Source organism: Neodiprion virginianus, chromosome 2, assembly GCF_021901495.1.
Source record: "Neodiprion virginianus isolate iyNeoVirg1 chromosome 2, iyNeoVirg1.1, whole genome shotgun sequence".
NCBI classification, from domain to species: Eukaryota; Metazoa; Arthropoda; class Insecta; order Hymenoptera; family Diprionidae; genus Neodiprion; species Neodiprion virginianus.
In genome coordinates this window covers 12,006,302-12,019,538 of record NC_060878.1, presented here as the reverse complement: position 1 = coordinate 12,019,538, position 13,237 = coordinate 12,006,302, and the positions used below count along the sequence as shown (strand labels likewise).

Here is a 13,237-nt window from a genome sequence, read left to right as displayed (position 1 = left end):
GGCGTCACGGGCCATTTGAACAGGCGGTCATACCTTACCGACCGAGTCAATGTCGCGCTACGCATGAATTTATGCTGCGTTCCCATTTTCGGGCAATGGTATTCGACTTTCCTCACGATTCTGTGAGTTGTTTGTAGTCCGATGATATGTCGCCGGACTATTATCGCCCAAAGCTTACGTCAGAATAAGCTTACCGAAAACCATTACTCTGTCGGTAAATACAGAACTGTACACATTGCGACATGTTTTTTCTTTTTTCCGTCTTCTTTAAACCGGTGATTTCACGTTTGCTCGGTTTGCCAGATACCTATGTTCATTCGGATCTAACTAATCGGCTTACTTTCAATTTGAGATTAGGTCAGGCTCCGGTAATACGAAATTCACACTCGTTTTTAAAACACGCGAGTGTGCGCATTTCCTGGCCAGTGGCAGCGGACTCGACGATACGGACAGGCAGGCAACGAGGGCGTTGCACACTCGTTGCAAATGAATCTTTCGTCTCGTCAATCCGCATCAAGGAGATAAAACGAGAGAGAACTGGGAGAGCTTGAAGAGCGATCGAGGGGGGAATTACGGACAGTTTCAACGCATGCGCGACCCGTGAAATGGGGGCATCCATTCAATACACTTTAGGAACGAGGTCACGAAAATTAAATTTCGTGATTAAGTCGTGTTGTTTAAAGTCTTGGCGGGGGCCTCTTGCGTGTTGAATGCGTTATGTGTGTCCTACGGCTTACGAGAGCTGTCGTATCAATACCTTCACGACTGTTTCGTAAGGTACCTGATCAATTGCTTAGGCTCATATATTTTGGATCCCTGGAAAAGCGTGGTACAAAATACGCCACTTTTTTCAATAATTATCAAGTTTTGGAGTAGAGTTTGGTTTATAGCACTTTGATGAGCCATCAAAACGGAACATCCAGACCTCTGTGAGAAAAAGCGCTTTTGATCTCACATATCTCTCTAATAAAGTTGATGACTTGATGATTCTTTGTGATATTCTGAATCCTCGCAAACTACAGAACATACCCACAGTTTTTCAAAAAATTCCTGTTTTCTAGAAATGTGATTATTTTGCATATTCAGGCTGCCAATATCGATTCTTCCATAAGAATCTGCGTTCAAATTCCTCGGAATTATTAGAATTCGTGGAACATTTTGTAGACGAACGGAAAATCTGACGGAAATTCACATTGCGAGAATAAATTTGCAGATACTTTCTGACAGTATTTGGAATATAATTTTCTTCAACGCAGTTTGTAACTGTGCATGTTGTTGTATAATATGAATGACCGGTGTCAATATATGACCGTCAAGAGCAATCTTTACGTCGGGATAAAAACCTGACGAGCGTCGTCGGATGACACTATAACTTTATGATGATGCATGTATAAAATACGAAAAGCGCAAGTGTCAACGAATTGGAAATGGCAAATCGTACAATTTGTACATACTGATATAAGTACGTATAAAGTACCTTTTACACACAACAGCATGTGATGAGGCGCGATTAAATTATTTTCCCGTGCTGTTTTATGTCTGCGTAACGAAGCGAATGAATGCCACGGTGGTGTTCACGACCCGCAGGTCTCTCTTCTCCAAATTACCCGTGGGCGGAAAAAGAGCCTTGAACGATCCGTGTGACGAGGAAGAGTCGAGTTGATGTTGCTACTCGTTTGCTTGCTACGTCATCGTCATTATTATTATTATTATTATTATTATTATCGTTGTTGTTGTTGTTATTGTTATTATTATGATTGTTGTTATTGCTATACTTATCATCATTACCTACTACCATTGCTACAACTACTATTTACTAAACTACATATACTATAGATTATACCTATACAGTGCACATTAAATTGCATTACACACGTCCGTGAAGGGCAATTTACTATTCATACTACATGCATGTAATAATAACACTTCTCTTCACAAGCAAAGTTAAATTTGCATGACAGTATACAATGATTGTATATTTGTAGGTATAATGACTATAACAACTTACAGCTGGTTGAACAAAAAAAAAAAATTAGGTTTTTTTTATTTACGGGCCAAGTACGACGAGATTATTAAAATTAACAACTTTTCAGTAGGTAATTAGATCGCTGCTGGATGATTTATATTAAAATCCGTCGTAACGATTTCGATTGTTTCACAATTTTACATGCGCATGGTAAAAATATTGGATTATGTAATATATGTATACAAGCATTCATTGTTTCATTTACCTAATTTTAACTCGATGCGTCATTTTTGATCCGTCGTATGATTTGTATGAATTGCAAGTTTGAAAATCATCCTCTTACGATATTCCGAAATGTTCTGCTATCCGCTGTGAAGGTATCTAGAATTCGTTTTTGTTTCGTAGATTATGTAAAAAATTGTACATAGAAACAGAGAAAGTCTTATATTACGGGTGTAATGCGATTATGTAGAAATTATCAGTGGTTCAATTTTTTTCATTATAATCAAACACGTTTCGCTTCCTCGAAATCCTTACATTACGATTTTCCTGACAAACCATAAATTGAAATAGTTGTTACTTCAGTTCGAAGTAAAAAATACGACGTGTTAATGACAATAACCACGTCATAACAATAATAGTAATAATAATAATATTAACAATGCCGGTGAACTTGTAGAGATATTTGGTTTACTCTTTCAACAGAGTAATAGAATAGAATTTGTTTCCCCGCATTCATATTAATTTATTGGTATTGAAGAGTGGCAGTTATTTAAAAAAAAAATTAGAATCTCCATACATTTGTCATTTTTCACCATCTTACCTACAGAACAAACAGGGTCTCTTTTTTTATCTTTGAATGGATTTCCGGTATGACAAGTGCCGTTTCATTATCTGCTGAATAGTTGAATACCAGAAAGAAAATCTATTTCTTTACTACGTTGAGGAGTATTCCGAAAACCTGCGTCAGGTTGAAATATTCAAGCATCGCCTCCCCTCCAAGCTAACGTGTAGATACTGCGGCCATTGAACAACCAGAGGTTGTTGAGATTATTGCAAAAAGTTGCCGGCCGGCTAGACTGCTGCGCAAAAAGGCTGCACAGGTTTTTGAGGAAGACCCGGGGCTTTTATTCTGTATACCTATACGGTCTACCTATGGATCAGAAGGACGATGCGACTCGGGTCGACGCGCCGCATCGGGTTATACGAGTAGTTGAAAACTCGGTTGAACGCTCGCTAAACTTGCGCGGGGGTCGCTGAACGGGACTCATCGTCAGCCGAGAGAGAGCCAAGGGCCGCCGACACCGCTGCCATTATATATCGCACTGTACGTTGCTTGATCAAACATTTTTCATCTTCGGGGGATGTCCGAACTTCCTGTTTTACCGACGAATTCAGCAAGTCATATTTCACACGGTTTTCCTATTCTCAGCGATAAAATCTTTCAAAAGTTTGAAAAATTTTACAGCATGCAGAGTTTAATATTCATGATTCTGTTGTTACCTTTCTGAGATTTTGAAAAGTGCAAGTATGACGCACCTAAAGCGAATTTTAATGTATTTGCAGCTAATTGCATCACTCGCTTTGAGGTTATGGCACACTTCTGTACAACTCAGTTCCATATTTTATTGTCAATTTTTCAAACTTGTCTTAGCGACCACATAAGCGCTATTATGTGTCATATTTTTCCAAAGTTTGAAGCGATTTTTATCAATTGGGAGAAGAAAAATGTCTATAGTAGGTACCGTTTTCCAAAACTGCCAGCGAAACAAGATCTGACGTTTTCTTACGGTCTTGAGAATTACGATATGAGGAAGACATGATTTGATTCAAATTAAGTATTAATCCTCACGGTATAAATTAAAAACTACTCATCATACGCATATTTCTTATCAATTTTTAATTCAACAGTCCGATAATTCGACCACAGATGTTTCCTCATTTTGATTCTCTACCGAGTATCATATCTTGCAAAATAGGTACTCATTATAGTCTTGCAGTCTCTTTTTTTCCTGTCCAACGGTAGCCCCGGTCAATTAATTATCAACAGTTACGACTTAGATAATTGCTTGGCGTATGCAAAATTGCCCAATTCTAAAAACTAGTTTCGAACGTTGATAACTATTATTCTTTATTGAATTAATATGAAATATTTTCTTATTATACGACACGGTTGATGAGGAAAAATAATAATTATTATTATTAGAGTCTAGAGGCCAGATAGTACAAGCAAAAGACGCGGTGCTTGATAAGACATTAGGAATGAGACGGTTGAAAACACCGACGGCGATATCATCATAAACAAAAGAAGGATGCGCGAGATAAGTGAAACAACAGGACGCAGTCGTGTGGTCGGTTATCGTAGTGTATTATTGATGTTAGAATTCGCAATCCGAGAAAATATGTTGGGCACGTTCGATCTAAAGATAGTATAACAGTTGTATGCATGTGTACATACATACGTCGCATATACACACTAGACGCATGTCTTTATCGAACTCGAAAACCGGCCGGCTTCCCTTGCTGCTACACCGCTGTCGTAAACACGGGATGCGCGCAGGCGCGGAAGCGTGACGTCACCGGTCGCGATCCTATCTGTCGGCCACTAGCCTGCATGGTCACAGTGGTCTGCACTCTCTTCATAATTGAGCGCTGAAAATTCAACCAACCTTCATTTGTCCGAACTGCACGTCGGTTCCTGACACCGTGCAATAAGTCCCGCCCTTACCGACAGAGTCATTTTGCATTTTTTTTTTCGAACCTCTTTTTAGAGTAATTGTAACGAGTTAAATGATACCTCACTGCGATGTTTTCATCCGATATTTACCTCTGAAATTGGGGGAATAAATGGTGCGGCTCGGTCGGTAATATCGTAGCTGGAAATTGATTACGTTTCAAAAAAATAGGGAAATTATTCGATTTCATTCAGATGGAAATGTAGGGTGAGTTTCTCACGGGTGTAATTTCGATTGTTATGCAGAGTGTCCTGGACAGTTGAAAATGCATTATATATGGCATAGACGTATGCTGGTGAATTTTTAATCAATTATCATCGTTTATCTTCGCGTGCCCAGCGAGTGCAACAGCTGGATCGTAATTTTCCGCCTACGAGTTTAATTTGCGTAAGAATCGCTACACGAGTATTCGAGCCACCATGCGATCTCAAACTGGCAGCCACCTACACTACTGTAGATCTCCTGCGTGTCGTAAGTTTACACATACATACAAAGAGGTATATGCATGTATCCATATGTGTATAAATTGCATTGTCTCCATAGGCACACTGGTAAAAAGGCAAGGATTATTCCTAGTTGCGCATTAAACGTTATAATATCAATGTATATCGTTGCATCAAAACGTTGAACAATTATTATTGTTATTATTGGTATAATTATTAGATTGGCTCATGATACAAACCCTGATTCGTATGCCTACATATATTTATGCTCATTACGAAAATGGCAATTGGAAAAACCAGGCGACCTGTACGTCGATGTTATTTTTTTCCTCGAAACTTAAGATTTAAATCTTCCGCTGCTTTCCAATCTCCTATACGTCGTATAAAATGATCGAAATATGATTGAAGAGCATTTCGTAGATATAAACAAGATATTTTTATGTTACAGAAAACGAAATAATAAGTAATTCAAATTTATTCGGAATTTCAAGAAATTTCACACTTTCGACGACGAACGAATGACAAATTTATAAAGTGGAATGAATAGAATTTTTTTCGAAGTATTCAATCTTTATTCAAACAAAGTGAATATTTCGTGAGCTTAACATGTATATCACGAGGTAAAAAACGACGAAACGTTATATATTAACAGCCTTGTAACATGAATTTATGTAATTAGATCAAGACCTAGCTGGAATCTTGAAAATCCAATTTCATGGTTACAATTGAAACTTATTTGTTAGTTGAAAACGGGGAACGTTTTATTGAATGAAATATACGTAATTAAAGAAATTGTTCCCTCGATTCATCAGCGTCGGATTTCGCGACGGATGGGAGAAGAGAAAGGAAGCCCGGCGTGTAACCTGTTGGCAATTATTATATTGAACCTCTTAATATCTCTGAGAGTATCTACTTGCTTTCCTAGGCCGCAACTAGGACAAGTCGGCATAGGTCAGACATCGGGCAAAAGTGAGAGTAGGTGGCTTAGAACTAGAACATGAGCCCAGCTGCAGCAGCAGGGTGACGGCGCAGCGTCGCGTGTGCCTAAGCTACTCAAGCTCCGCGTCTGCTTATGTGTGTGCTTACATAGTTAGCCACATACGTATAATGTACATATGAGCATAGGCATTACGTATATGTACACACATCCATATCCTCGCGCAGTACGAGAGCGAGGAGTGTTTTAAACAGAAACTTTCCCGCAACGCTGATCTACACAACGGTATTCAGTTACTTATACGGTACTTTCAACCTATGCGGTTTTATTACGCCTTATACGCAATCCAAAGTCATCCGAATCTCAATTATAAAGTTATTTTTGGACATTATCCGTACAATTTTGAACTGCAGTTTATGTCATCTTTTTACTTCTTTCTCGACTGATTTGTTTATGCATTGTAAAAATTCAGAACGAAGTTCTCGTTTTACCGACAGAGTCAACAAAACGTATTTTCACACTTTTTTCACCTCTTATGGGTTAAAATATCTTCAAACCTTGAGAAATGATAACAAGTATTATGATCGGTTCTGTCTTGAGACTCGAAAAATCTGTATTATTATTGGGAATACGCAGAAAAATATGGAACTCATCTTATACACAGTTGCGCGTCATAACCTCAAAGCGTGAATTTTCTGTACTGTTCATGGCTTGAGACACAAGCGCACCGATCGTAAATTTTCCGATTTCCAAACGTTTGAAGAGATTTTGTTCCTCAGGAGTATAAAAAAAGTGTCACATGTACGCTTGGACCTCGACTATTCTCCATTTGTAATTTTCTCTGCTTCAAAGCCGCTTCATTTATTATTATCCCGGGCTGCGATCCGCGTCATGCGTGGGAAAAGCCAGAGTCGCCCTGCGAGCCTTAAACGCATAACGCCGCAATGCAAGCTGCTGCATTCGCGACATTCCTATAGTTGGTTATCGGGGACGGTGACGTCACTCTAGGAAGTACTGCGCGATCGGCACACGTGCGATCCTTATTGGGTGGGCCTTACTCAAGGTGCAGCTTAATGTCGTTCCGCAGAACGAACTGCAATCGTAAGTTTAACAGTTACACAGATTCTCATCTTCGCTTTTCCGGGTTTATTTAGAAAAAAATGATGCGCGTCAACACGGTTCTTACCGTCAATTTCAATTTTTATTCTTGGAATTTAGATTTAGATTGATTCAATTCAGAACTGTACAAATTTTGAACCAAATTGGTCGAGTTGTTCTTGACGTACTTTTCAAAATGCAATTTGGTTCTATTCAACGTTAACCTAACCTGCTCGTTCACCGATGACTCGTGAACGGTTCAATCGGTATAGATACAGATCTGTCATTTAATTTGTCTTCACTGAACTAAGATTGAATTAGATTTTGAGCAAAATGAGTCGAACGAGTCCGACTTGTAAAATAATAATAACAACAACAACACACCAACAACAACAATAATAATAATAATAATAAAATTAAAATAAATGAAATATTTTCTACCGATTGTGTTGATGAAACACTCGAACCAGAAAAAAATTCGTTTCGATGTACGAACATGTGTAATATTATTGAAATTAAAACCTTTGACGTCAGAAGATGATGCTGCTGCTGGTACTGCTGCGTATGGCGCTTCCCTTCTCGACCCCGCGATTAGAGATGACGTGTTGTCTGGCTGTCAGATGGAACTCTCGAGTAGCTGCTGTTAATTATACGTACGCACACGCATATAGCAGTCTCATATCCTACATACCGTGAGTCGAGAACTCCGGTGTTTACAATTAATCACTCTGCACTTGACTTTAGAAAATCAGGAAAATCTGGTCGTTTCGTTTTTTTTTTTTTTCACTCTTTATTTCTTCCGTGTCTTCAATATTCGAAAACTGGCAATTATTCTAAGAACTACATGATGATTTTCCTATGTTGTAAAAGAAGCAAATATAAGCAAGCGGAAAAGAGACAAAGAAGATTTGCTTGTGAAGTTTACGTGAGCTATTATACTTGTAAGAAAAATGGTTGCAAACTCGCAATGGAACCAAAAAAAAAGGCATTGGAAATATCAAAGTGGATTAGTCAAAGGTAATTCAGGGTGATTCTAACTTCTTTACTCGGCGTTTGGTTCGGATCGAAAGTGCAAAAGGATATCGGTCTGTTGACATCGGAGCCCAGCTATGGGGCTTCGAACATCCCATCGTCTATTCACGAAGTCAGTCGAAACCGGACCTTCGGTTCGTACCCAACACTCGTGGACGCGTTGATCATATGTACATACAAATATACGTGAATCTTGTACGCACGTGCGTATACCTGATTTCCTTATCAACTAGGTTGTAGGTAATCAGAATGAAATGGAATGAAATTTCTCTCGCAAGTTGAAGCAACGCCGATCGGTTACAGTCTCTGGTGTCTTGTACCTTAACCTTATGCACTCGAGTCGGAGGGAGTCGAAGTGCACGTGCCTTCCTCCCCCCTTTTCTCCCTCGATCGTTGCCATTGCGTTCGGCTTCGGCCCGCTCAAGGCGGTGCACGACATATGCAACCATATACGTACGTCACACACACACACACACACGCACACACAGGACTGTATGCGGCGGCACGTGCAGTGCCATCTCCTTGGTTCGGTGTAACGCACGTATGCACGCATTATATATATGTATATACGTATACCTATGCGTATGTATCTACAAGGCGCATTATAGTGTCGTGTAATAATTGTATATAGGTACGTACGTACGTACGTGATGTGTATAACTTTGCACCTAGCAAACCGAAAGAGAAAGAGAGAGTGAGAGAGAGGTTACAGTCACTTGATGCAGAATAAATATTTCTAAACATCAGTTATTGTTACTGTTGTTACCGTCAGCGTTGCTGTGCCTTCTTTACGATCAACGTTTTTCTCTTCAGCCTGGGATAGAGGTTCACTCCTGCTTTGTCAATATTGTAATACATACACATGTCCCATTCGGTTTCTTTGATACTATGTTATACAATGAACTTTTATGTAAAATCAATTTCGTCAGAAATCGAACAATATGTGCATATTGATATAAATTTATAGAAGCCAGGGAATCAAAAACTGCATACGTACAGCGTCTGCTTTCAAGTTTTCTTGAATATTTTATTGAGTAAAATTAATTATAAAAGGTGATAAAATTATTAAACGTCTTAGATTTCATATTACGGTATGGGAAATGAAAGTCCTCAATAATGGATCCTTGGATAATTTTTACTTACTCCAAGGGCGTATCTGTGTCATAATATGGGATATTTTATCACCTCAATTTCTGCAACTGTGAGAACAAAAAATTATTCAATATAATATTTCGAAACACTGTTATACGGTATAATAAGTATATATTCAATACGAAGCATCCAATTGTACGATTAGTGGGAAGAAGTTTGCACAATGAGCATTTTGTCCTTCGTTAGTCCGCCACGTGCGGTAAAATAGTTCAATATATGTATACGTATAGCTGCGGTCAGTGCAGGTCGATGATAATAACGAAAAAACGGGACTTCCTTTTTTTTTCGTCATGCGGTTGTGTTGTCTCTCTTATTTTTGCTGTTCGTTTTCTTACACGATAACGCATTTAACGGTGAGAAAGATACAACGTCTCACGCGTCTCTGTCTCACTGTGTCACAAGAATTTGTCTAAGACAAAGGAATTAGAATCGCTATTGCGCATGCGTCGCGGAAGGAGGCCGGGGTGCATGCCTAGTGCCGTATGAATCCAGGTCATGCCTTGGCAATGCCTGCCGTGAACCACCGACAACGATTCATGCCGTCGTTGAAAATTACAATTAAATAAACATACGTGATATGTTTTTCGAAATTTCTTGTTGAAAAAAACAAGAAATAAATAAAAAATAAAGTGCGTCCTAAAATTATTATAATTATACCTTTATGCGAGGCATCCGAAAATCACGCTCCGCGCGATGCAACGTTTTAAAAGCGTGCAACGAAAGCTGCAATTCTGCGCACACCACGCCTTTGCATCGCCGGTTTGTTCTTCCGGGTCGTAAACCGTAAGCTGTATGTATAATACGTATAAGCCGTATAAATCGTTGATCGTAAATCGCGAACCGTGCGGCTCGGAAGGTCTTCACAGCCGGTGCAAGGTCATCGCGTCGATTGCGTCATAACTTGACTTCAGCGCAAGTGCATTATATAGATATAATGAACAAGCGTATCATGATGCTACTACTTTGAGGAACAAAGAAAAAAAAAGAAAAAACAATATTTTTTAGACCTAATTGCACTGTATAATATCGTATAATGGAGGTGAAATTATATCCCATACCTTTCTTCTCTTCTATTTTTATTCATTTCGATTTGCTTACCGTTTCAATTTCGATCACAAATTTCAACATGGTTGCATAAATTCATCGTGGTTAGAAACAAAACAAAGGATCGAGCCGTCACTTGTTTGTTCGTTTAATGAAATATTAATCCATTGAGTAGATATTTATGATATATTTATCATCATTATACCTATACACACTACTCAGATCGCGATCTTATTACGACTATCCAACATGAAAAAAAAATACGTATGATTCTCGACCGATGCTACCAACAACCGAATAATTCCCAAGAAAGACTGCCACAGATGCGACAGATTTTCTTTTAATTTCACTCGTTGAACCGCTAATATAATCGATTATGACCGGAATCGTGAATGGAGGGATGTCTATTAGATAAAACTAAATATCACAGGCTCCATATTTTAGGCCGAATGAATGATCCAGAAGTTTGAGCGGAATTCATGATCCAGAGTGTTACGTACGTCTCCTTTTCATTATAACAAGTATCGACAACTTTCGGCATAAATAATTGAGAGAAGGGAAAAAGTGCTTTTTTTTTTATTCATTCCTTAATACTTTCTTGGGTTGGGTCACTTTCTTATACAATGTATATTCATCTACAAGTTATACTACATGTATTTATGTATTTTAGAAATTTCGGATACGTATACAACTTGTCCATACCTATATAGATACACGAATGATTTTTACGCAATTCTTTGATATCGTATTGGATGAATCTTTGCGAGAGAGATGGATAGATAGATAGATAGATGAAGGCCGAAAGGCGGATAAAGAGAAGGATAACGAAAATGAGAGGAACGGCTGAATTTCACCTCGTTGCAACGGGGCCTAGGTTAGTTAGGCATGATAAAATGAGCGGTATTTGTGTATGTAAAATACCTACGTACATGCAGAGCGGCACGCATGGCGTTCACGTAGGTACATACGTATGTACAACTCGTAGCGACGTAACTTGAGGTTATGTCGTACGGCGTGGAGTACAAACGCGCGTGTAGATTGGGCCTGCGGAACGAAATAACGAAAGAACGAGAACGGCACCGACCCAAATAACAACGCGAAGTGGGTCGCAACCCAGAATGCAAACCGGTCCTCACTTATATTGTAATACTCACTGCCCGCCTCTGCGAGCGCAGCGCTCTGCGCAGTTTCACCAGAAATTTACTTTCGATTAGAATGTAGACACTTTCGCTCACGGTATCCATGCATGCCGCGTATATAACCTGTACACACTTTTTATCATCATATCCACGCTCCAACGTCCACCATCTTTGTTAATAAACAATCCACGTGCGTGACTTAATTCGGATGCGCATAGCATATACTTGCGATATAAAGTAGAGGATACATCTACAATTTTTTAAACAACAATTTTTATCATCAGCTTGTGAAGAAGCAAAAAAAAAAAACACACTTTCCACTTATCAATAGCGTTAACCAATACCAAAATATTTACGACAGTTATATCAATATTAATACATATAGTTATTATATCATACGTAAAAAGTATTGCTTGCAGAAAGATGAAATATCGGATGTTCGTCAAATTTCTCCAACACGTTTTGCGAGATTCGACGATATGTTAGAAAATGTCGAAATTAAACTTATACATTTTAGCTTACGTTATATGTTTGTATTTACACATAATCTTGAAAAACACATGTATACATATGCGTACGCATGCACGTTATACGTAAGCCGAGGGAAAGGCACCCGATTCTTGGAACGTGTATCGCGTCGCGACGAATGCTTCTGCTTTATACTGCGTTGTACGCTGTGGTATAAGGAAAAGAGAGAAGATAAAGTAACGGAAATATTATACAGATTTGTTAGAATCGAGTTGACAATCTGAGATGAATCACGATTCTTCAAAGATGTCCAGATGTGCGATATAAATGTGAGTATAGCAAATATATGAGGCCTCGAGTACGGTCGAGTGAAAGAATTCTTAAAATGAGAAAATAAAATAAGTAAAAGTCGAAAGTTAATATAATGGGATTGAGCTTCGTTAAAAGGATCTCTTCTTACAGCGGTATAATAGAAAACAAAATTTAGAACCGCAGTTTCGATCAAAGTGCGTACAGAAAACAAGAATTTTTTATATTTCTCAATTCTACGGGTTCTCTATTTAATACGCGATATTTAAAAATTTAATGTAACGTCTCATCTTTATATTTTTGTGTAAAACCCGAAGTTTCTAAGTATAAAACTTGAATGATTTACGTAAATATAAACTTCATCGTAACCTCTGATCCTTAATATTTCTGCCCTGCGCCATTTCTTTCTTTCGACGTGCAATTAATTTCGTCTCATTTAAACCTCGTATTCGATCATCGAGTTGACACCAGTCGGCAAAACCGTCAGCAACACCGTTCAATCAGCCCCCCCCCCCCCCTGATCCTCCGTCATACTCGATGACATTCCTGACTCGTATCATCTTATACGCAATACGAGAAAAGAGAACTTGCGCGCACAGTTTTATATGCTCGTTGACAATACGAAGAAGAAAAAAAAAAAAAACGAGCGACGCATTACAAGTATGCTGTATAAGTGTACGTATGCCTATAAAGCGTTGTATGTAGACATACACACACCACACATGTATATTTTCATATGCACACTATGTATATGGTAATGAATAGCAATCCGTACATTATTATTACACGTATATGTTGGGCGAAAATGTGTTTTTTGTGCGCTTGTGTGTGTATACATAAATACATTTCTCCTCCGAGTTGGCCTACAGTGACGTCACTGGTTGCGCTGACACGGTGACATAGTGACACAGTTT

At 38.6% G+C, this 13,237-nt stretch overlaps 1 protein-coding gene across 2 annotated transcripts in view; it reads left to right on the top strand.

The window, feature by feature from the left end:
- Positions 1-13,237, top strand: part of LOC124298190 (zinc finger protein 395) — an 84,689-nt gene that overhangs the window by 6,262 nt on the left and 65,190 nt on the right. Inside the window, exon 1 of one of the 2 annotated variants that reach the window (XM_046749881.1) lies at positions 12,193-12,343. The exons of the other annotated variant lie outside the window; for it this stretch is intronic. Coding sequence (XP_046605837.1) covers positions 12,329-12,343 — 15 coding nt within the window. The 5' untranslated portion in view covers positions 12,193-12,328. Of the gene's footprint in view, positions 1-12,192; positions 12,344-13,237 lie in introns of those variants that run through there. 2 annotated transcript variants of the gene reach the window in all.